General features: G+C 39.0%; 1 protein-coding gene across 11 annotated transcripts in view; it reads right to left on the reverse strand.

Annotated features, from left to right (window-relative positions):
* dmd (dystrophin) overlaps positions 1-25862 on the reverse strand; it is a 252578-nt gene that overhangs the window by 121236 nt on the left and 105480 nt on the right. For 9 of the 11 annotated variants that reach the window (XR_008384779.1, XM_053615384.1, XM_053615383.1 and 6 more), the window contains 5 exons: positions 25696-25862; positions 24069-24186; positions 11655-11851; positions 11203-11357; positions 5280-5469 (listed from right to left, as the gene is read on the reverse strand). Coding sequence is in view for 10 of the 11 variants with exons in the window: in XM_053615384.1 (XP_053471359.1) it covers positions 5280-5469; positions 11203-11357; positions 11655-11851; positions 24069-24186; positions 25696-25862 (827 nt within the window). In the remaining variant the exon portion in view is untranslated. Of the gene's footprint in view, positions 1-3766; positions 3811-5279; positions 5470-11202; positions 11358-11654; positions 11852-24068; positions 24187-25695 lie in introns of those variants that run through there. The other 2 variants (XM_053615390.1, XM_053615392.1) reach the window with 2 other exon arrangements.

The following is a 25862-nucleotide window of genomic DNA, read 5'->3' on the forward strand; positions in this document are numbered from 1 at the left end:
TGTACAACTGGATTATGCAGCAAGACAATGATCCAAAGCATAGAAATAAGTTCTAGTCCTAGATATAAGTGAAAGACTGATCTCCAGTTATCAGAAATTTGGTTGCAGTTATTGCTGCTAAAGGTGGCACAAACAGATTATATTTAAGGGTACTAGTTAATTAAGGGGATTAGTTTTTCACGAGTGATAGGTGTTGGATAACTTTTTGTTTTTTTTGCTTCAATAGAAAGAATAAAAATAAACAAGAACTGTATTGTGTGTTTACTCAGGTTGCATTTGTTTTATGTTTTATTTCGTTTGAAGAGCTAAAACTATTTAGTACAAGATATACACAAAAACAGAAGAAATCAGGCAGATACTTTTTCACAGCACTGGTCTTGGCTATTCACAATTGACACATGACTCTCAATTCTCACAATGTCTCAAAGAGAAAAGATTACACTCCTCTGGTGGGTAGAGATGTGAATTGCTTATTTGGGTTGTTGGTTAGGATAGATGAGGTGAGGGAACCCATTTTGTGGTACAACAATACCCTCACATTCCAGCAAACTATTTTTCTGGTTTGTATAGTGGCCTCCCACCTGTTGCCTCTGCACAATGCCATCACCCTTCATGCAGGCCCATGGTGCAGTCTGAATGCACGTGAGAGAGCGTGTCATTGTAATGCCCCTCCACCGCACTATGTAGGTTTGCGAATAAAAATGATATTCATTTATAGAATTAAACTGTTTCAATTGATGAAATTCTGACTGGGCACCCTTATATTACCATGAGGATCCTTTGCTCTGATTACATTTGTGAAACTGCACATCGCTGCACTCGTCAGGTAAGGAATTCTGATGTACTGACTTGTCAATTTAATCATGCCAACCAATACAGCTAATATGATGGAGCTCAAGGATGGCTGGGATATCCCCTATACATCCAAGGATTCTTAAGACCTGTAAGTGGACAGGTATTGCATGTTGGTCTCTCTAAACTTGGGACCAACTCAGCACAAGAGAACCAGTCATCATGACATGGAAATCTTTATGGTGTCTAAAAACACGTTTTCATCTTATTGTTCGGTTGACGTGATCTTCTAACAAAACCAAAAACACCGTTGTGCCATAGACAAAGCATCATTCTCTAACATATTTATATCACTATGTGCTCTATATGATATGTGAATGAGTGAAATTAATTCACAGCTGTTACTTCGCAGCCTGCAATTACCCACAATTAATACCAAAACATAACAATTTATCATTTTGTTCGGAGAGGGAATTAAACAAACTATAGATTGCAAATAGGTAAGTGGAGCAATAAATATCAATACATGCTAATATCTTTTAGTATCTCTCATGTCCAAGTAACCTGTATGCAGTTATTATGTAGCTGTGTAATTTGATATGAAGTGTAATATGTGAAAGCAGTAATGTGCACATTTACCTGTAATTCTCTACATATCCATAAGGTGCTGCTAGTTCCTGCTGTTTCTAAAATGTTGTGGATGGCTCTATGCATGGGTCCAAGCTTCCGTAAACATATGCTCAATTTCCCACACTGTATTTCTTGATGAATCTTGGTTTGCATGGGAGGTTGTGTACTCACGTCTACATGGGAGGTTGCATACTCCCTCTCTAGATATATTTTTGTGGGTATGTACTGTTATAACCGAGGCCCCTGGCTGACATTACCCCTCGAGAGAATGGATGCACTGACCACTACAAAATCTACAAAGAATTCATCTGGTGCTCACTTATTGTCCCATGAATAAAACAGTGGCTAACATTATACTTAAAACCTTCAAAATGAACTTTTCCTGATGATTCAGAAACTGCTTTCCTTTTTAATGAACCTCAAATCATCTCCTACATACGGGAAAAAAAAACCTCAAAGACCCGACTAACACTAACTACGATATTTCTGCATGCAACTGCAAGATGTTCCACGTGCAAATTTATTAACAGAGCCACTAAAATCATAGAATCTAAAGGATACGTTTTTATCACTTATCCCTAATTATGCATCAACACAGGAGTTGTTTATCTCTTCCAAGAGGCACCTTTATTCCATTAGAATGAACAATTTCTTCTTCGTGTAAGTCAGCTATTAAATCATCAACCATTTTAAATATCTACCCATTTTGCTTCCTACATCTACAAAAGCTTGCACAGTCAATGTCTGGAATGTCCTGTTTCTCTGGAAACATTGTGTACTTTCTGAACTGCATGTTAGACTGAACACTAGCGCACTATACAGGAAAGACCAAAGCAGGATCTTCCATCCAGGGGAAGCACAGGTCCTTTGATGTGTGCAGCAGACAACTATGGTTGTTCTGTTTTCCAGTAGCACCTCTAGCTATTGGTTAATTCCACCATGGTGCTTGTCCACTTGTCCACTTGATTGTTAGCAAACTGCAGAAGGGCAGCAAAATTCTTTTGGAGAGGAGTGGTTTTCTTCTTGAAACCCTGCCATGCACACCATTGTTGTTCAGCTTTCTCCTGATGGTGGATTAATGAACATTAGTTGAGAACATGAGAGAGACCTTTAGTTGCTTAGAAGTTACCGTGGGTTCCTTTGTGACCTAGCAGAGTATTACATGTCTTGCTCTTGGAGTGATCTTTGTTGGTCGATCACTCCTGGGGAGGGTAACAGTAGTCTTGAAATTACTCAATTTTTACACAATCTGTGTTACTGTGGTTTGGTGGAGTCCAAACTTTTTAGAGATATTTTTGCAACCTTTTCCAGTCTGATGAGCGTCAACAACGCTTTTTCTGAGGTCCTCAGAAATCTCCTTTGTTCATGCCATGATACACTTCCACAAACATGTGCTGTGAAGATCAGACTTTGATAGATCCCTGTTCTTTAATTACAATAAGGTGCTCACTCACACCTGATCATCATCCCAGTGAATAAGAACACCTGAATTTCACCTTCAAATTAACTGCTAATGCGAGAGGTTGACATACTTTTGCCACTCACAAATATGTAAATTGGATCATTTTCCTTAATAAATAAATGACCAAGTATAATATTTTTCTCATTTGTTTAATTTGGTTCTCTTTGTCTACTTTTAGGACATGTGGGAAAATCTGATGATGTTTTAGGTCATATTTATGCAGATATATAAAAAATTCTTAAGGGTTCATAAACTTTTAAGCACCACTGGAGAACTGTCTTTACAAATACACATCCACATTATTTTATCTTTTATCTTTTTCCACAAATGGAGATGAGGGTTGTTCAAATTCCTAATCTCTGTGTTTGAATTCTGGATTTCCTTTCTGCACTTATTTGTGTAGGACACACTACCATCACAGATAAACCAGCACAGGTGGAGGATGAGGGAGGACTAACTGTGTAAGCTTTGTGGAGAGGGAACTACCTTGGCACACATCCTGACTGGGTGCAAGACTGCTGTAACCCAAGGGAACATCATGTGGTGGCTTGACAAAACCCTCATGGCACTAGCAAACATCTTGGAGCAGAAAAGGTGCTAGAAATGCCGTGTCCATGGGAAACCAGCATCACTGATCCAGTTCGTTAGATAAGATAAAGAAGCAGAGGGGTTCTATTAGATTTGATTTCTAGGGGGAAAGCAACAGCCTCAAAAAAGGCAAAAAAAATAAATAAAATAACTTTGGAAGGTGCAAACATGGGATATGAGGGCAGAATTGGGGAGAAAGCTACAGTTTCCCTTGTTTATCCAAAATCCCTGAGGATGGACATGGTCACCCAGTCAGAGGAGGATAGAAGAGACCAAACTCCTGCTATAACTTACCATCTCACGGAAGTAGGGGTGTGACCAGGCCCACGTCCATGAATGTAGGGAGACAAGGGGTGGCCGGCCCTTACAGAGGACTTCCGGCACAGTCTCTGTGGAAGCTGTTCACAGCTGTGGGAATAGCAGGGAAGAAGAGGAATACTGCAGCTCACAGGTTTGGAAAAGTAACAGAATGAGCCTCTTGCTGGCTCTAGAACAGGAGGGAGGAGTTGAGCTGGAAACCAGGAGCTGATGGGCAGTGATTTGGCCATTACGACGGACCTGACAACTGGAGGGTGTCCCATTTAAGGGTCGAAATGATGAAGAAAGGCAGGACAGCATCTAACATCGGCTCCTGGCCAAAGCAACAGTCACACAAAGACTGACTGAAGGTAAGGAATCCCATGTGACATATGTCAGTATGTTATTTATTTATATTATGTATTGTATGTATTCTATTGATTAAATTATGTTCTGTGTGTAAAGACATTAAATGTCTGATGGCTAAACAAAACTAACCAAAAAAAAAGTCTCTGACATCACATTCATGCTAAGAAGCTACTGTATTTGGAAATCTTTGCCCTGTAATAAACAAACTCATAAATAAGGACCACCGTAGTGCTAAATATCACTGTAGTGCTAAATATCACAGTTCTGTTTAGGACCGGTTTCAACTGTCACATAATTAGAGAGGAAGCCCAAAATAATCTGAAATGGTAAATGGTCTGCACTTACATAGCGCTTTTTGACCCTTACACTGTTTCTCATTCACCCATTCACACACACACAGCAATGGTAGCAGAGCTGCCATGCAAGGCGCTAGCTTGCTATCGGGAGCAACTTGGGGTTCAGTGTCTTTCCCAAGGCTACTTCGACACATGAAGACATGTGGGCCAGGAATCGAACCGCCAATTAGTGGACAACCCGCTCTACCACCTGAGCCACAGCCGCCTCACAATCCTTTAAGAAAGTCTAAAGTCCTAGTCAAATCATATTATTTTATCTGCGGGACATTGGTAATAATTTCTTTTTAAGTCAGTATTGTAAATACTGGACAACAATAAAATCACCACAGGAAGAGTGGTATCTAGCAGGTTGTATTTTCTACAAACCCAGATGTTTGTCACGTGGTCATATGATCACTAATGCACAAAATGGTATCCAAGCAGTCGCATTGGTACTAGAGTTGAGAAGAGGTGCTGGCTTTTATTTCAGTTTGGGGTGAACCGAATGTCCAGTAACAATTTGAAAATACAATAAAATAATCACAATGTATAAGAGAAGCATATGTTCTGATTAGAGGAACTGCTTCAGATCAAATTTTGATCGGATTTATTTATTTTTTTTTACTTTTAAGAATAATACACCACAAAACAACATGCAGTATTGAAAACTAAAAGCGATAAAGCGTTTCGCACACATAAAACATTTCAAACTCCTACAAACACAAAGTATATGACTTGACTGCAATTCAAGCTCAAATATGGCAGAATACTGCTAAACAAAACTACTAGACAAACTGCTTACTTACTTGCCATTGCTCTAGTAAGTGGTGCACTGTGGCTGCATCCTCCAGAAGAGATTCCTTGTACGTGGCATCTTCTAAGACATTTGCTGTAGTTTCTGCTTCAGTTAGCCAGTTACAAAACATTTCCAGATCGGCATAAAAATGTTGCATTTGCTGCAGTCTGGCCTCTAGGGCTGCCTCTGTATCCCCTGCACTAAAAGTAGTGATGTGTTAATGTTTGACATATATACATACATACATCCTTGCATAATTTGTATAAAGGCTTAACTGCTACATTTTTCAAATTATTTAAATTTCACTTTCAACTACAATCATCATCTATTTTCGTGTTATGGAAATATTTGACACTAAAGTTGACTTTAAAGTTTTTAAAGTTTTTTTTTTAAGTTGACGTTGTCCCTGGATTGAAAAAAGCAGGTCAGTCAAATAACCATTTCATGTCAAAATAATTAACAAGAATCTTTCCCACAGGCTTTCCCGGATGTGATGCCATGTACTTTTCATACCTAATTTCAAGAAATCTTAATAAAAGATTTTATTTTGCCTTGAATGGGTAGAACTGAGCTAACACAAATGTAAAACCTGCCCTCCAGAGTTTATGTCCACCTTGCAATTAGTGGTTTCAGGATAGACTCTAGATCAGGGGTGGGCAATCTTATCCAGTAAGGGCCGGCGTGGGTGCAGGTTTTCATTCCAACCAAGCAGTAGCCACACCTGAATCTATTGAAAGCCAAGATCAACTGATTAAACAGGTGGAATCAGGTGTGCCTCCTGCTTGGTTGGCATGAAAACCTGCACCCACACCGGCCCTTTCCGATAAGATTGCCCACCCCTGCTCTAGATCCACCATGACCCTGACCAAGATGAAGTGGTTACTGAAGATGAATTAATCATTAGATTAGATCATGCTCAGAAAAGCTCATTGCATTGCACTGCACAACCCAAAGTTTAACCCAAATCCTACCTGCCAAAAGAACATAGGTAGATACAGTATATCTTAATTTTTTTTAACAAACTGTTGTACTTAAAAAATGTGCGTCGATATATTTAAACAGTTTCGATACAGAATATTTGAAGTAGAATTAGGTTTGGAGGTGGTCAGGAAAATTTATTCACAGATTCAGGGATACCTTTACCTTTGCCTTTGCCTCTGCACTGCCACGTTACTCTGCAAAGTTATTTTGACCTTTATCCTATAATGAAGCATGTCTTAACATGTCTATCTTAATGGGAGTGCTCTCTACCAGAATGATAATGCCTCCATGCGCAGGGGGTCAGTAAATGGTTTGATGAATATAAAAAATTATGCATATCATATGCTATGGCCTTCACAGTCATGATATCACACTGCTACGATATCCTGTGACGTTAACTCTGATGATATTAAAATACCAGACCTGCCAACCTTTATTCTGGTTGCATAGGAACTCCGGAATTTAACATCTGACTATGCTAATATGAGTTATCTGAAATAGATAGGCAGGTGTTTTGATCTCCAATATTTATTGACGACGCCTGGAAGCTCAATTGTTTTCAATAAAGAAATTAAGTCTTTGAAACATGTGTCTACTGCGATTCCTGCATGGAAGTGAAGGATCACAGCAATATCTCTGGGTAATTTGAAGACATAGCATAAATCTGTCAGAAGGGCCCCATATTTTGCCTGGGGCCCCCACATAATCTAGGTTCGCCTCCAAATACTAACCTATTTTGGCACAAAAGCTGCAAGTAGAGCTGTGACAACTAATCGATAACAAATCGATAATAATCGATTATGAAAATTGTTGTCAACAAATCTCATTATCGATTAGTTGGTCTGCTCGTGGCACGGGGGAGATTTACTTACTACTTTACTTCTGTTCTGAAAACACGCTTCAGGGGTAAATACTAAAGTTGTGTCCCAAATGACGTACTCTACCGACTAGTGTATGAATTTTAGAAAGGTAATATCATCTCAAAATGGAACACTAGCGTTTTTTTTACTAACCGGAAGTACAAGCCGCTTCCTAGTCGACGGCACATGACGTCATACGCACGTAATGTGACGCTACTAGCTTTAGCAGATACCCAAAATCAACAACGATGACTTTCTTCAGTTTACTGTTTGTCAACGTTACCTTTTATAAGACGTAATGCATAAATACTATTATTAAATAATATAAACTCATTTATATTATATATATACACAAGTATTTATGCACTGTTTTTATAGCTGCACAAAAAATATGGAATTAAACTACAGTCCTAAATTAATAATATATTAATGTGTATCTGTGTGTATTGGGTTCTTATACGGTCTTATATAATTGTAATTGTCTTATAAAAGTTTTAGTCTAAAGTTTATATTTGTAACACTTATTTTAAATAAACGAAACAATGCTACTGAAAGTTTGCCCCGCCCATCCGATTAATCGAAAAAAATCATCAGCCAACTAATCGATTATGAAAATGAGTGGAATCAAGAAATCAGGATGTGCTAAGTTGGTAGACTCTTACCCAGAAAGAACAAAAAGTGCTGCATTAGGAGCAAAAGGTGCTTAAAACGTATTAGTCAAGGGGTATGCACGCATGTGCAACCAGATTATTATAAGTTGTTTTTTTTTATTTTGTTAAGAAAGTTTGTTTTTCACTTGAGTTTTGTTTGATGCCATATCACATTAAAAGTGAAAATATGGTTTATCTTTTTTTCTTTTCTTTTTTTAACATCCCAGAAACCGGCAATTCTAACAATGTGTGTAGACTTTTTAAATCAACTGGATATTCTGAGCTCAAACATACATACTGTCAAGGTCAATCTCATTGTCAAACTCCAATTCCCAGAAAACACTGCAGCCTACAAACGCGGCCAACATGGACTACTTCCCAGTTCACAACACCTGCAGGTTCATGGTCACCAGAATTCTAATCACACACACAGCTGTTGCCAATTTACACACACACACACACACACACACACACACCCCTTTATATAGAGACATTCATTCACAAAGACGTTATTATTATTGTTATCCTGGTTTTGACTGGTTTCTGTTTTGTTTTTTTTAATTTCTGGTTTGCTCTACGATATCCTGTTGAATGCCTGGCCCTCTGCCTGGTTTTGACTCTGAAATTGCCTTTCATTTTGTAACTGTCTGCTGATCCTCTATTAAAAATTGTCTAACTGCAATTGCATCTCAGTCTGTCCATTGTGACACATACATACATTCTCCTATTTTTGTATATATCTCATACCAAATGTTTTCATAGATTAAAACACAATCTAGGATAAAACAAGGGAAACCTGAGTAAACAAAAAATATAGTTTTTAAATTATAATGTTATTTATTGAAGCAAAAATGTTATTCAATACCAAAAATGTTATTCAATATTCGATATTAGTTACTAATTCCCCAAATCTATGAATCTGCAATCACAATGGAGTTCAGCTGGACTAGACACAACCAGGCCTGATTACTGCAAAGCCTGTTCAATAAAATCAACACTTAAATAGAACTTTTTTAACAGAATGAAGTTGGTTAAAAGGTCTTACCCAGTAACATGCTATGCCAAAGTTGAAAGAAATGCCAGAAATGATGAGGAAGATGGTGATGGAAATACATCAGTCTGTGAAAGGTTACAAAGCTATTTGAAAAGCTCTGGGACTCCAAACGACCACAGTGAGAGCCATTATCTCCAAATGGAAAAACTCAGCACAGTAGTGAACCTTTCCAGAAGTGGCCGACCTTCCAAAATTCCTCCAAGAGCACAGCAAGGACATCACAAAAGAACCAAGGACAACATCAAAGGAACTACAGGCCTCTCTTGCATCAATAAAGGTCACTGTTCATGACTCTACTATCAGAAAGACACTGGGCAAAAATGGCATCCATGGAAGAGTGGCGAGGTGAAAACCACTGCTAACCCAGAAGAACATAAAGGCTCATATGAATTTTGCCAAAACATACCTTGATGATCCTCAAACCTTTTGTGAAAATGGATTAAAAATTTTCTGTGGATTGATGAGTCAAAAGTAGAACTGTTCAACTAAGAAATGTAGAACTGGAAGACAGGGGTCCTGTTACATCTGGCATAAACCAAACACAGAACATCATACCTACAGTCAAGCATGGTGGTGGAAGTGTGATGGAGTGGGGATGCTTTGCTGCTTCAGGGCCTGAGCAACCTGCAATATTGAATGAGTTCTGAGTTCTGCTCTCTACCAGAAAATCTTAAAGGAGAATGTCCGGTCTTAGGCATGCAAGCTGAAACTCAAGCGCAAATAGATCATGCAGCAAGGCAATGATCCAAAGCATAGAAGTAAGTCCACTTTTGGATGGCCCAAAAAAAAGCTATATTAAAGTTTTGGAGTGGCTTAGTCAAAGGCAGGACTTTAAAAGGGCAGTTCTGTAAAGAAGAGTGGGCCACAGTGCTGTGAAAGACTGATATCCAGTTATAGGAAGCTTTTGCTTGCAATTATTGCTGCTGAATCCTTTTCCAGAGTGATATTATGCTCACTTGTTAGTTATTTCTTAGAGCACCTCGAAAAAAGAGTTGTTGATGCTCATCAGGCTGGAAAAGTTTAAAAACCATCTCTAAAGAGTTTGGACTCCACCAATCCACAGTCAGACAGATTGTGTACAAATAGAGGGAATTCAAGACCATTGTTACCCTCCCCAGGAGTGGTTGACCAACAAAGATCACTCCAAGAGCAAAACATGTACAAGAATAGTCCAAGATGGCCACAAAGGAATTCACCATTCCTTCGTCCACCAGGAGTACTGAACAATAATGGTGTGCATTGCAGGGTTGCAAGGAGAAAGTGACTGCTCTTTAAAAAGAACACTGCTGCCTATTTGCATTTGCAAAAGATCACATGGGCAAGCCAGAAAAAGTCAGGACATCTGTTCATAAACTGAATATAGAGAGAAACTGGGTCATGCAGTCAACGACCCTAAGCACACAAGTCATTCTACCAAAGAATGGTTAAAGAAGAATAAAAATGAATGTTTTGGAATGGCCAAGTCAAAGTCCTGAACTTAATCCAATAGAAATGTTGTGGAAGAACCTGAAGGAAGCAGTTCATGTGAGGAAACCCACCAACATCCCAGAGTTGAAGCTGTTCTTTACCGAGGAATGGGCTCAAATTCCCCCAAGCCGATGTGCAGGACTGATCAACAATTACTGAAAATGTTTCATTGCAGTTATTGCTGCACAAGGGGGTGACACCAGATACTGAAAGTAAAGGTTCACATATGTTGCCACTCTCAGATATGTAATATTGGATCTTTTCCTCAATAAATAAATGCCCAAATATAATTTTTTCCCCATTCATTTAATTGGGTTCTCGTTGTCTACTTTTAGGACTTTTTCTCTGTGAAAATCTGATGCTGTTTTAGGTCATATTTTTGCAGAAATATATAAAGTTCTAAAGGGTTCACAAACTTGAAGCACCACTGTGTATATATACACACCAAACAAGACATGCCGTTTTGGAGATGCCACGACCCAGTTGTCTAGCCATCACAATTTGGCCCTTGTCAAAGTCTTTCAGATCCTTACACTTGCCCATTTTTCCTGTTTCCAACAATCAACCTCAAGAACTGACTGTTCACTTGCTGCATAATGTTATTCACTTCACCTTTCAGTGACTGTAATGTTATGGCTGATCGGTGTACATATGCATGTCTGAGCTCAGAATACTATTCTTTGAAGATAATTCAAAGCAATAATTCTAGATGGCACTGTACTACACTGGTGTAGAACAGGTTACACTGGTTATTCATTCATTCATTCATTCATTCATTCAATTTAACTGTTGTATCACAGGAAACATACAGTATTTGCACATTTATATAATAAATTATATTTTATTGTATTTGATTTTATTTTATCAACACATACTTATGATAATTAGAAACAGAAAATTAATTCCTAATTATAAACTTACCCTTTTTTGATACTGCCCCAAACAACATTCATATTCTCAGTCATCTGTTTAATCTTGCTTGTGTCATCATCTGCATAAAGGACCAGTAGCTTGTTTGCCAGTTCATTAGTCACGTCAACTTCAGCTTGCCACAGATGTATATCTTTAAGAATTTTCTGAAAACAGAGAACGTCAAGAATTCACAAATAGCAACTGGCTCATTTCTATTTGCTGAAATTACTCTGGCATACTGTTCTTTCAATTAGATTAAATAATGACACAATACAACATATTTGATATATCTGGTCTATTAAAGACTTTTTTAAAGTCATCTTAGTTTCAAAAGCTTTCTACAGCCATATATAAAAAGCACTTTTTTACAAACACAAAACTTCTCCTCATTATTATCAGTGGTGAAAATGAGAGTTTGCATCACAAAACAGAAAACAGCACTAAGATGTAATTCATATTACCTTAACATTTGCATGATCAGCACTTGGTGAGACTTCCTTCCTGCCTTCTAGTTTTTCACTGGCTTGCTTTATGTGAGACTCCACCATTTTCTTGGCATCCAGCCAATCCTTGGAGTCCTGATACATGTTCTGAAGTTGAATGATCCTGTCCATTAACTTGGTATGCGAGTCTTCCCAGTGTGCCTGTAATTTCTCAACTCATGGAGAAAAGAAGAACAAGAAAATGATTTTAAAAGCATGGAAATTTATTCATAATGGTGTCAGAAATTCCAAGTGAATTCTTTGGCAGAAATTAGTTTTAAATGCAACATTGTTTATAGTAAGAATAATGTTCTCATGCTAACATACATTTAATTATGGTATCTACTTTATTTCCATAAGAGGTCATTTCAAAACTGCAAAGAGATTTATTTCAGCTTTTATTTACTATATCAGATTTTAGTGGGTCAAATGTTTTCATACACTAGTTTAGTATTAAGTGACATTGCCTTTTAATTGCTTGAACTTGAATAAAATGCTTAGGGTAGCCTTCCCAAATACCTAACTGTAATTTCGCCCATTCCTACTGACTTGCTCAGACATGCTTTTTCAGTTCAGTCCACAAATTATCTACTTTGCAGATTTTGCAAACTGTAAATTCAGTCTGATAATTTTTTTTTTTATGTAGGTCTTAGAGTAGGGGCAACTTATCCAACCATGGTGATATGGGACTCTCTGAATGTTAAATGCACAGGTTTGCTCCTTGATTCCTCCAACTCCTTCACCAGTTCCTTTTTTGTTGTCTTGAGGTTTAGTTGAAACTTTCAGACAAAGTTAATTCATTCCTTGGAGTTAATTTGTGCCTCCTTCCTGAATGATGTAATGTCGGTATGATCCCAATATTTTTTATAATTGCATACAGATCTGTTTGTACAGATGCTCGTAGTGTCTTCAATTGTTTGAAAATTGCTCCTAAGGAGGAACCACACTTGTGTAGGTCCACAATTTCTTTTTCTAAGGTCTAAGGCCCTGAGGCCCTTTAACTCCTAATTGCGACAATTGGCCATAATTGGGTTGGAATCCATGTTGCAGAAGTGTTTATTAAACAAATCCAAAACAGAAGCCTCAATCTTGGTCAATGAAACAGGCAGACTTTGGTAACAGTTAAACAATCCAACAGGCAAACACAACAGAAGGGTAATCCAAAATGTAAATCCAGGAAGACAGGCAGAAGGTCATAACATGAAGCAACACGATAGAAATCAGACAAACACTCAGTAAGACAAGTAAACTGGCAATACTTCGCAATGAGTTTCACAAAGCAAATGGCTTATAAACCTACATACAGGAAGTGGCTGTGGAAGGAATGGAGTGGGGTCAGTATTCGTAAGAGGGCTCCCCTCTGGCGGTGGGATGAGTGGGTTTCAGATTCTGGCATTACAGATCCACCCTCCCCCCTCATCGATCACCTCCCAGTGTTCTTCTCTGAGGGCATCCCCTTGTTCTGGGTTCTGGGCAGTTGGGGTGCATTTGGTGGAACTCGTGGGTCAATGAGGGGTCCAGGATGTCTCTGGTGGCTATCCATGATCTCTCGTCTGGTCTGTATCCTTCCCAGTCCACCAAATATTGCATCTGACCTCCCCTCCATCTGGAGTCCAGGATTTCTCTGACCAGGTATGCTGGACCTCCATCAATGTCCAGCGGTGGTGAGGGTTCCATGTCTGTGGTTTCCAGGCCAGGTGAGGGGTGGATTGGTTTCAGCAGTGACACATGAAAGGAAGGAGAGATGCTGTAGTTAGTAGAAAGCTATAGTTTGTAGGTTACAGGATTAATTTGTCTTAGGATGTGAAATGGACCTATGTACTTGGGGCTGAGCTTCCTGCAGGGTAGCCGCAGACGAAGGTCTCTTGTAGACAGCTAGACTCTCTGACCCAGTTGATAGTTGGGTTGGGGGCGTCTCCTACGGTCGGGCTGAATGCGTTGAGCCCGGATGGCCCGCTGGAGCTGAACGTGAGCACAGTTCCACATCCTCTCGCTTCTCCTGACCCAGTCATCCACAGCTGGCATCACTGAGGGTTCATCTGACCAAGGGAACATGGGAAATTGGTAGCCCAGAAAACATTGGAAGGGAGTGAGTCTGTTGGAGGAGTGTGTGAGGGAATTCTGAGCATATTCGATCCATGGAAGGAAGTCTCTCCATTTTTCCTGATTGAGTCTTTCCACTTGTCCATTGGTCTGTGGATGGTAACCTGAGGTGAGACTGACATTGATGTCTAGTTGTTTACAGAAGGCCTGCCATACTCAGGAGGTAAACTGGAGCCCTCGGTCAGACACAATGATCTTTGGGATACTATACAGTGAGGGAAAAAAGTATTTGATCCCCTGCTGATTTTGTACGTTTGCCCACTGACAAAGAAATGATCAGTCTATAATTTTAATGGTAGATTTATCTGAACAGTGAGAGACAGACTGACAACAAAAAAAATCCAGAAAAACGCATGTCAAAAATGTTATAAATTGATTTGCATTTTAATGAGGGAAATGTGTATTTGACCCCTCTGCAAAACATGACTTAGTACTTGGTGGCAAAACCCTTGTTGGCAATCACAGAGGTCAGACGTTTCTTGTAGTTGGCCACCAGGTTTGCACACATCTCAGGAGGGATTTTGTCCCACTCCTCTTTGCAGATCTTCTCCAAGTCATTAAGGTTTCGAGGCTGACGTTTGGCAACTCGAACCTTCAGCTCCCTCCACAGATTTTCTATGGGATTAAGGTCTGGAGACTGGCTAGGCCACTCCAGGACCTTAATGTGCTTCTTCTTGAGCCACTCCTTTGTTGCCTTGGCCGTGTGTTTTGGGTCATTGTCATGCTGGAATACCCATCCACGACCCATTTTCAACGCCCTGGCTGAGGGAAGGAGGTTCTCACCCAAGATTTGACGGTACATGGCCCCGTCCATCGTCCCTTTGATGCAGTGAAGTTGTCCTGTCCCCTTAGCAGAAAAACACCCCCAAAGCATAATGTTTCCACCTCCATGATTTCAGGATTTCAGTCCTTCACAGCGTAGTGTGTTACCAATTGTTTTCTTCGTGACTATGGTCCCAGCTGCCTTGAGATCATTGACAAGATCCTCCCGTGTAGTTCTGGGCTGATTCCTCACTGTTCTCATGATCATTGCAACTCCACGAGGTGAGATCTTGCATGGAGCCCCAGGCCGAGGGAGATTGACAGTTCTTTTGTGTTTCTTCCATTTGCGAATAATCGCACCAACTGTTGTCACCTTCTCACCAAGCTGCTTGGCAATGGTCTTGTAGCCCATTCCAGACTTGTGTAGGTCTACAATCTTGTCCCTGACATGCTTGGAGAGCTCTTTGGTCTTGGCCATGGTGGAGAGTTTGGAATCTGATTGATTGATTGCTTCTGTGGACAGGTGTCTTTTATACAGGTAACAAGCTGAGATTAGGAGCACTCCCTTTAAGAGTGTGCTCCTAATCTCAGCTCGTTACCTGTATAAAAGACACCTGGGAGCCAGAAATCTTTCTGATTGAGAGGGGGTCAAATACTTATTTCCTTCATTAAAATGCAAATCAATTTATAACATTTCTGACATGCGTTTTTCTGGATTTTCTTGTTGTTATTCTGTCTCTCACTGTTCAAATAAATCTACCATTAAAATTATAGACTGATCATTTCTTTGTCAGTGGGCAAACGTACAAAATCAGCAGGGGATCAAATACTTTTTTCCCTCACTGTAGATTCTGAACACATTGTGAAACAGGGCATGGCTGTGGGTAGACCCTTAAGGGGGAACAGATGACATGACTTGGAGAACCTGTTGATTATAACTAACACAGTAGTGAATCCATTGGAGATAGGGAGATCTGTGATGAATCCAACGATAGATGGAACCTGGAGGGAGCATTGGCTTTGCTATTTTTACTGCCAAGACGATAGGTAACCGTGAACTGGAAAGTGCTGAAGAATAGTGACCATCGTGCTTGCCTTGGGTTCAGACGTTTTGCACTCTTAATATATTTGAGGTTTTTATGGTCCGTGATTACCTGGAGTGTGTGAGTCGCCCATTCCAGCCAGTGTCTCCACTCTTTGGCGCCTTGATGAAGAGAAGTTCCTTATTGCCCACATCATAGTTCTGCTCTGCAGCAGTCAGCTTTCTGGAGAAGGCGGCGCATGGATTCAATTTGCCTGGTGAGCCGGGCTTTTTGAGAGCATGGCTCCTATCCCACAGTCCGAGGCATCAACCTCTACAATGAATGCGAGGTTTGGGTCCGGGGGGTTGAGGATACGGGTTGTAGTGAACTTGGTTTTGAGCGTGTCGAATGTGGCTTGTGCTGAGTCTGTCCAGTGCAATTTGTTGGGTTTTCCTCTTAGGAGAGAAGTTAATGGGGCTGAAGGTTTCTGATGAGTGGTGGGTAAAAGTTGGCAAAGCCTAGGAATCTTTGTAGTTCTTTGATGGTGGTGGGACTTGGCCAATCTGTTACTACCATGGTTTTCGCCAGGTCCATTTCGACTCCTTGGTGACTGATATTGTATCCTATTAAGGTGGTGTTGGTGGTGTGAAACTCACACTTCTCCGTTTTTCTCGAGTAGTCGACTCAGAACTGTCTTCACATGCTGAATGTGTTGTGCTCGGGTCTTGGAGTATATGAGAACGTCATCTATGTAGGTGATGATGAACTGGTTTAGGATGTCACATTGTTTATGAATGACTGGAAGACTGCTGGGGAGTTTGCTAGGTCATACAGCAGTACTTAGTACTCATAGTGCCCCCTAGTGGTGAGAAAGACCATTTTACACTTGTCTTATTCTCGGATTCAGATGAGGTTGTATGTGCTTCGGAGGTTTAGCTTGGTGAAAATTGGGCCTCTCACAGTTATTCCGGTGCTGAGCAAACTAATGGCAGTGGAGATATATATACATATATATGTATATGTATATATGTGTATGTGTATATATATATATATATATATATATATATATATATATATATATATATACACACACACACACACACACACACACATATATATATATAATATATATATTGTGTGTATGGCACAATCCCAGGGGCAGTGAGGGGGTTGCTGGGTTGCTTTGGCTTTCTTGAACACCTCCACAAATTCAGCATATTCTTTGGAAATCTGGGTGATTCTTGACTGTTGGGACTCTTGATGCTGGTGGAGAGACATGGCAGCGTGATCGTGGATTGGAAGCATCTTTACTGACAGTAGGCTTGACCACTTGAGGTGTTCACATTGTGCCCAGGAGATATTGGGATCATGAGTGGTTAACCAGGGGTGGCCCAGGATGACAGGATTCTTTGGGGAAGAGTTGACGTACAGTGAGATCCTCTCAGTGTGAAAAAGCCCAATACAGATTGTGAGTGGTATGGTTTGTTGTGTTATGCCTGTTCTTATGGGCTCATTGTCGACTGCTGTAACAGGATGGGGTACATGTAATGTGTGTATAATGGTAATGTGGGTATCTTGAGTTTAGTGACAAGATCATGATGGATTAGGTTAACAGCTGCCCCGGAATCCACTAGCACTGCAATATGGGTAGAATTTCCATTAAAATCCATGAGTAGGGGCAGATGGATACAGTGCCTGACTGGTAAGGGAGAAATGCTCGTACTCATTTTTTGGCTGGAAGTCTTGGTTTTATTGGGGCACGCCGCACATTGGTGACCCAATTGTCCACAGTAGAAGCATAGCCCCTTGAATTGACATAGATGGCGTTCTTCTGAAGATACTCTGGTATATCCTATTTCCAAGGGTTCAGGAACTGGATGACAATGACACGCTGGGTGGTGAAGAGGATTGAGATTTGGCTAGCGTGCAGAAGTGAATAGCATATTTGGTGGCAGATTGTTTTCCTTGGCAAAGGTGTTTCCTTGCACGGAACATCCAGCCCTCCAGTGGGTTATTTGAACACTTCTCTAATTTGTTTTGCAAAATACTCAAACGAGGTCTGTACCTGTGTGTCCGTATCCCAAACTGCAGACGCAGAGCTGTTCCAGTGAGTAGAGTCATTATCAGCGAACACTTGGTCATATCTTGGCAAAACATCTCGGGCTGATTAGAAAAATATATCTGGCGTAGAAACCCCTTACATTTTTCTGCTGATCCATCGAACTTATCCGGTAGAGCGAATCTTGCCGGGTTAGTTCTGCTAGGCGGAAGGGACTGAATGCAGTGAGTCAGATGGTCCTTCGCGGCATGCAGGTTGATGAGTTGTGCTTGGAATATTTGCAGGATTTCACGTTGGTAGTGGTAGACAGCCTGAATCTGTGATCCTTCCGGGCAGGGTGAAGATTCTGTAACGGACTCACACTGGGAGATGGGTTTGAACCCATTTTGCAGAAACGTTTATTAAACAAATCCAAAACACAAGTCTCAGTCTTGGTCAATGAAACAGGCAGGGTTCAGTAACGACAATCCAACAGGCAAACACAACAGAAGGGTAATCCAAAATGTAAATCCAGAAGGATGGACAGAAGGTCATAACATGAAGCAACACGACAGAAATCAGACAAACGCTCAGTAAGGCAGGTTAACTGGGAATACTTCGCAATGAGTTTCACAAAGCACATGGCTACACACAGGAAGTGGCTGTGGAAAGAGTGGAGTCAATATTCAGGAGAGGGCTCCCTCTGCTGGTGGGATGAGTGGGTTTCAGATTGTGGCTTTACAATTTGTCTGTAAACAATTGATTAAAATTACCTCTGATGTGAATGAATGAACTAGATGCCCTAATTGACTTTATGGTAACATGAAATGTGTGGAGTGAAAAACTGAGATTGCATATCTTTAGTGTATGTGTATTTAAACTTTTGGCCTCAACTGTAGCTGCTTTTTTGATGCACATTTTTGCAAACACATTTTTGCAGCCTGTTGTTGTTCTCCTAATCATAAATTAATGTGCTGTACTGTTGTGGGTGAAACAATGCAATAGGCAGTGTGACATTCAAAATATGGCACTGCTGTGGGATTTTTGAACCCATTTTCCCCCCACACACCAACTAGATATGACAGACTTTATCTAACAAACAATAACAAATAACTATGGTTAGTAAAAGCCAATTTAAACCTTTACCAACTTTAAGTCATGCACAAGTTTATAATTTAACTAGTGTTTTAGACCACCCAACTTTGAGATGCACCATAAAACGTGCACTCATTTGGTTTTACTCAAGCGTGAGTGAACCATAAACTGTAAAGAAATGCATTCAAATCCAATTTAAGACCTGTATAACATTAGACTATATCCAATATCAGCGCACATTTTTGCTTCACATTCATTTTCTCTCTCATAGGACATTTCTTTTCATTCTAATTCAGGCCCCATATCAAAAGATCTCAACATTATCTAATGAGCCAGTGACTCAAACTGTAATTATGGGATTATTTTTCATTGTTGTGTAAGATTAGAGTGAAGAAGATTAGCTAGATAAAGCTCTTTGGCATGGGACTTTATTTCTCCTACAACATATAGTGAATAGCTAAAAAAAAAAAAAAAAATCAAACAAACAAACAAAAAAACAGAATATGTTTTTCATCCCATTGCATTAGTATGTGGAGAACATTCATACATTCAGTAAGAATCTGGCATTTATTGTGTACAGTTTTTCAGCATTTAATACTGAAATTGCACACCTCAGTATTCAAACCTCAGATGTAACTGGAGTTACATGCTATGCTTAAGCCCGTTTTTCTTGCATGATATCAGGGAGCGGTATTAAGTTTTAAGTATTAAGTGCTACTCTCTGCCAGTTTAATGTAACTCAGTTCAATTTTAGTTTTATAGCACTTTAAACAAAAGAAGTTGTCACAAAGCAGCTTTACAGAAATCCAGACGTATATAAAGAATAAACCATAGTGGACAGCATCAAGGAAAAACTCCCTGAGAGAACATGAGGTAAAAACCTTTAGAGGAACCAGACTTAAAAGGGTAACCACCTCTTCTGGGTACCACAGGATAGTGGGATTATAAATCATTACGCTTTCACAATTTTGGACTGTATTCACACACCGTATTGATTGTGCTGAAGGGATGTACATTATGAGCATCAGCATCTTTAAAAGATGAATATGATATGATAGATCCACATTTCAGCATTCATTCCCTCATGAACTCAGCAAAAAAAGAAACGTCCCTTTTTCAGGAGACTGTTTTTTTTTTTTAAAGATAAATTAGTAAAATTCAAATAAGTTTTACAGATCTTTATTGGAAAGGGCTAAAACAATGTTTTTCATGCTTGTTCAATGAACCATAAACAATTAGCACATGCACCTGTGGAACAGTCCTTAAGGTTTACAGGCAGTAGGCAATTAAGGTCAAAGTTACAATAACTTAGGACACTAAAGAGACCTTTCTACTGACTCTGAAAAACACCAGAAGAAAGAAACCTAGGGTGCCTGCTCACCTGCGTGAACATGCCATAGGCCTGCAGCAGGGAGGCATGAGTACTGCAGATGTGGCCAGAGCAATAAAAAACTGCAATGTCTAATGTAAGATGCCGAAGAGAGTGCTACAGGGAGACAGGAAGGACCATGTGTAACCATGTGTCTCCCCAGAAGTGATCAAGAACTTGCAAATGCCTTGGTGGAAGAGTGGAGTAACATCTCTCAGCAAGAACTGACAAATCTGGTGCAGTCCATGAGGATGAGATGCACTGTAGTACTGAAAGCAGCTGGTGGACACCAGATACTGACTGTTACTTTTAATATTGACCTGCCCCCCGACAATATTTACACATGTTGAGAATTTTGCTGGAGATAAAAGCAGTTGAATGTGACAGGATGGTTCTTTTGTTGCTGAATTTATTTATATCTAGATGTGTTAAACAACTTCAAACATGGCACCTTTAGTGGTAGACCAGCCAAGTGTGAGGTGAGCAAAATTACAGGAAAAGATAGTCTTAAAGTAAATAACACTTCATATTTGGTTGCATGTCTCTTGCTTGCAATAACTGCATCAAGCCCCCACTGCACCCACCAAACTGTTGCATTTTTCTTTTGTGTTGCTTTGCCAGATTTGTACTGCAGCTCCTTTCAGTTGTTGTTTGTTTTCTTCAGTCTTATCTTCAGGGGGTGAAATGCATGCTCAAAAGCATTAAGGTCTGGTGATCGACTTGACCAATATAAAACCCCACTTTTACTTTTTTGTCATTGTCTTGCTGCATGATGAAGTTGCTCCCAATTAGATTGGATGTATTTCTCTGTAAATTGGAAGAAAGACTGGCTCTGTGGACTTTTGAATTTATTCTTTTGCTACTATCATGAGTTACATCATCAATAAAGATTAGTGAGCCCATTCCAGAAGCAGCCATGCAAGCCCAAGACATGTCACTACCTTCACCATGCTTCACTCATAAACCTCTATGTTTTGGTATCATGAACAGATCCATTCGTTCTCCACACTTTGGCCTTTCCATCATTTTGGTATAAGTTAATCTTGGTTCCAGAACTTTTGCGACTCATTTCTGTATTTCTTTGCAAATTCAAATCTGACTTTCTGATTCTTACTGCTGATGAATGGTTTGCATCTTGTGGTATAGCCTCTATATTTCTGCACTTGAAGTCTTCTTCGAAAGGTGGATTGTAATACCTTCACCCCTGCCTTGTGTACGTTGTTGGTGGTCACTAACTGTTGTTTTTGGATTGTTCTTCAGAGTTCTCACAATGTGCACAGTACACCAGTGATTTCTTTCTTTTTCAGGACATTCTAAATTGTTGTATTGGCTATGCACGATGTTTGTCCAATGTTGCTGATAGTCTTTCCTTCTTTTCTCAGCTTCAAAATGGCTTTCGTTTCTCCCATAGACAGCTCTCTGGTATTCATGTTGGCTTTTCCTTTTTTAACAACAAATGCAGTCCTTACAGGTGAAATCTAGAGCTCAAACCAAGGGTAGGCATTTAGAGCTATTAATTCTTTAAACAATCAATTTAACAGGGCACGCCTAGGCAGCAAGAAACACCTATCAGTCACATGTTCCAATATTTTTGATCACTTGAAAAAACTTGGTGGGCTCATGTAAAAGGTGCCATGTTCAAAGTTTTTTTTTAAAACACATCTAGATGTAAATATGAGGAAATGAAAACTGAAATTCTGATATATCGTCTCATATTCATCTTTTTTCTCAAACCCAAATGTCGTCAATGTATAGCAATAACAAAAGAATTGGCCTTGCTGTTCCAATGCTTTCAGAGGGGACTAGAACAAGGGGAACTGTATATTTTAGACTGCTATTGCACTAAAACTATGTAAGGCCATTTGATGTCAATATTAATTTTTTTTTTTCCTCCTGCACAGAGGACATCAAAGAAGACCTCACCTTAATCAGATGCTTATTTTAAGAACCACATTTTTATATATAAATTATGAATAGCACTTAAAGTGAGCTATAAGCAGATGAATGCTTGGACAGTTTATCCTGAAAAATATGCACATGGTTTCTTTATAGGAGAACACATCAAATTAACAAAAAAAAAAAACCATTGGGATTAATTAATTAATTCAGTGAATCTTTGATGTGTTATCAAAGACTATATCCTGTGTACATGAGATTCACAGCTCCAATTCAATTAAATTTCATTTGTATAGCATGTTTAACACTGGAAATTTTCACCAAGCAGCTTTATATAAATTTAGGATCTAAATTTTAAATTCAGTTTTAATTTCAGTTTGATCCTGAGCTCAGATTACTGTCTGTGTGGAGTGCTTGTGTGGCAGTGTCTAGATGCTATTGAAAAACCTTGTCTTGGGTAGTTCTAGTAGAGAAAACCCATGTAGGCATTAACTAGACGCAGTTGATTTGCATAATCTGAACGGAGACTTGACTTTAGTACAATTAACTTAAACACGTGTAAATGAACTTTGAATACACCAAACTTTCCCTGCACAAATACTGACACAACTTTGGACTTAGGGACATTTACAGAGACCTACATCTGAAATGCCTTTCAATCACTGTATTATAAAGATATAAATGTATGTATATTTAACCTCTTGCATCTTTGTGGATTTTGGACTGGCAATCAATGTAGTGTACACACTTGCATCCCAGTCTTCACATGTATTATACTACCACCATCAAGTTTAAATATAATGAGAGAGAATAGAAAATACATTTCCTGTAAATTCTGTCAGCCAGCTAATTACAAACATCATTGAGCTGCACTGCATAGCCTCTGAGAGGAGCTGAGTTAGCTCGATATATAGTATCACTATAAAAATAGAGCCATAGAGTTTATATTTAGAAAATATCAGTGCTATCATCAAAGCCTTTTTTTTTCATATTTAAGAGTGACAGCTTTGTTCTGTGCACATGACTTTACAGACTTCTGCAAGAAATCCCAAAAGTATCCATGCATGTTTTGACTTTAATTAATATTCCATCAAAGTAGTAATTAAAAAACACTGATTTGATCAAATGATGCCAAATTGTAGTTTGCTTGCTTATGTACTAGCACAAATTATTAAATGACAGGGATCTCAATCGGTGCTACTCTTTCTAAGGTTTAAAATGGCTTATGCTTTTCCCTGATTTTGTGGTCTGTGCACCCTGTGAGGATGCTGCATAGTGGGACTACTCTTCAAGTGCACTCTTAAGCAACTAAAGAAACCCTTAAATCAAAAAGATTTCCAAGAAAACCCTTTTTGGAAGCTACGGGCCCTTATTTTTTCAAATAGCCCTTCAGGAACCCTTGATCAACCCCCTTTTCTAAGCCTGCGTCTTTGAAGCAGTAGCGTAGGTTTGTCTTGAAAATTTGTAGGGAAACAAGGGAAATCACCCTGAGCCTATATGGATCATTTTGAAAAGCAAACATTTCAACCTATACATCAGTTAAATGTGTGGTCTAAATATGAACAGTTTGTACATGTATGTTTGCTAATGGTCACCCATCACATGCATATGTAAATGAATTCACAATTCCCACCCACTCGGTAGCCCTCCCCTGCCACATGACAACTACTAATTAGGGATGGTGAAGGCTAGCACATGTTTTCTTCAAGACATGGGAGGGCAGCCACCACATCCTTTCTAAATGCTGCTCATCGCGTACATGATGACCGTAACCAAACAATGTTTTCTGAGACAGGGCAGAGAATTAAGCCATACTTAAATGGCTAATATATAGCTGGGATAACGTCTTTTGATAAGGAAATGCAAGAGAAACATCTCCTTTTAACCCACTGAAAGGCCAAAGATAAACCATAAACCATGTTTCGTGTTTATTCATTTATTCATTACTAATTGGTTTATATTTTGGGAAACAGAAGCAACTAAATTGCGGGAGTGAGTGGAACTGTCCTGTATCTACCCCTAACCTAAAGGGTTTAGGGTTAGATTAGTTTTTTTTTTTTACAGGGATTTTAAACACAATAAAAGTGACTAAGTAAAATGATGCTTACTTTGATCTGTAATTGTTGCACGCATCTGAGAGTTGTTGGTTTTGTTTTTGAGGTTTTCAGCTGCAGTGATCTGTTTATTCAGCTGTGGGCATTTCTGATCCATGTCTTTCGTTGCTGACTGCAAGAAAAAATAAGTTGTTACATAAAATCATTTAAGGTCTGTCAGATGCTGTGGCTTAAATTATTTTTTGGCCCAAAAGAGCATTTAATGGACAGCTGTATTAAAAGAAATGCTCATTACAAACTTATTGCAAAAATATCAAATACAGCTACTTCAGATGGGCCTCCCAAATTTCGGAATTTTTCACAACATGAAAAGCAGTTACTGTTACCATCACAATAAGTGCATTATTTTCCTATAAGAGAACAAACATTTTCACAGCATGCAAACAAGTACCCTGTTTTTGCAGTGTCGATTAAATTTTCCACACATAAGGCATATTTGGTTTCTCCTCATTAGTTACCATCATGCTTGTTGAATAAATGTGGTGGCATATTTTCGTGTCTGTTATCTTGACTTTTGTTCCACTGAGTGAGAGTCAGAGGAACTAGTAGAGGTAGATGAACAGGGAAGTTTGTCTATTTTTATTGCTGAGCTCCTACACACTAGTGCAGCATGTCAGGATATAGAAATAGTCTCGCATTTTCTTGCATGTACACTCAATTTAATTGTGGCTTGTTTAAACGCAACTCACACTGGTCACAAAGTAACATTTCAAAATAGTAGAATACAATATAGTTCAAATGATATTCATTAAATAAAATACATAAAAATGAATATTATAAAATCAATTCATTAAACAAAAGAGGAGATTAGGAGTTTCTTACACAATCTCATGTGTAAATCACGTGAACCCTACTGTAGCTTGGGAACCCTTGTATTACATCATCTTCCTACAGTACAAATCAACTGATAAAAAATGAGTTTATTGCTAGCAGTGAGGAAAAAAAAATTACAGACAAGGATATGGTCATGTGCTTTTTACATGACCACTCAAATAATCTGATAAACATTGGATTATTAGGGTGCATTTAAACACATTAAATGATACTGGCTGAGAGCCAGGCATTCACACTCTCATTACTCAGTTGCAACAATTGGTTGAACAAATCTGGTCATTTTTTTTAGCCCCTAAACTAAAACAGAAGTTACACGAGATCACACTGACAAAATAATGCTAAGCCATGTCAATTACCATGTCAAATCATATCTTATATGTCATTTCATATGTTTTAGAACTCTAAATTTATTTTGATGTTGTGCTACACTTGCTCTATAAAATCACCTGAGTATGGTATGGATTATAATAGGAAGATTGTTGCTATTGGTTAATTGGACTAATTAGACCAGATCAGTTTAACCAAATATATCATTATTTTTGTTTTGTATTATTTTTGTTTGTTTATAAGTTTTAACCTGAATATGCAAGACTGCAATTATCGGACAGTGAATATATTTTGAAACAAACAATAGACGATTGTACAGTAAACAATCCAGATCGCTGAAGATGAAGTAGCACTGGATATTTAAGAAAAGTTGTTTCATACAATATGATGACATTTTCATATACCAACATTGTAACTGCACAAAAGTATATAGAAACAAAGCATCATTTACTGCACTAACCTTGAGTTTCACAATAAGGTCACTGATTTCACTGAGATCTCCTACTCTCACCCGTTGTGTTATAATCATGTGATCGAGCAGAGAGAGCCAGTCATTGAGTTCAGTACTTGAATTATTGAATGTATCCATTGTTGAAACATCTGGGGCACTGCTTGTCAAGTATTCAG

This window comes from Ictalurus furcatus, chromosome 26, assembly GCF_023375685.1.
Source record: "Ictalurus furcatus strain D&B chromosome 26, Billie_1.0, whole genome shotgun sequence".
In the NCBI taxonomy this organism is placed as follows: domain Eukaryota; kingdom Metazoa; phylum Chordata; class Actinopteri; order Siluriformes; family Ictaluridae; genus Ictalurus; species Ictalurus furcatus.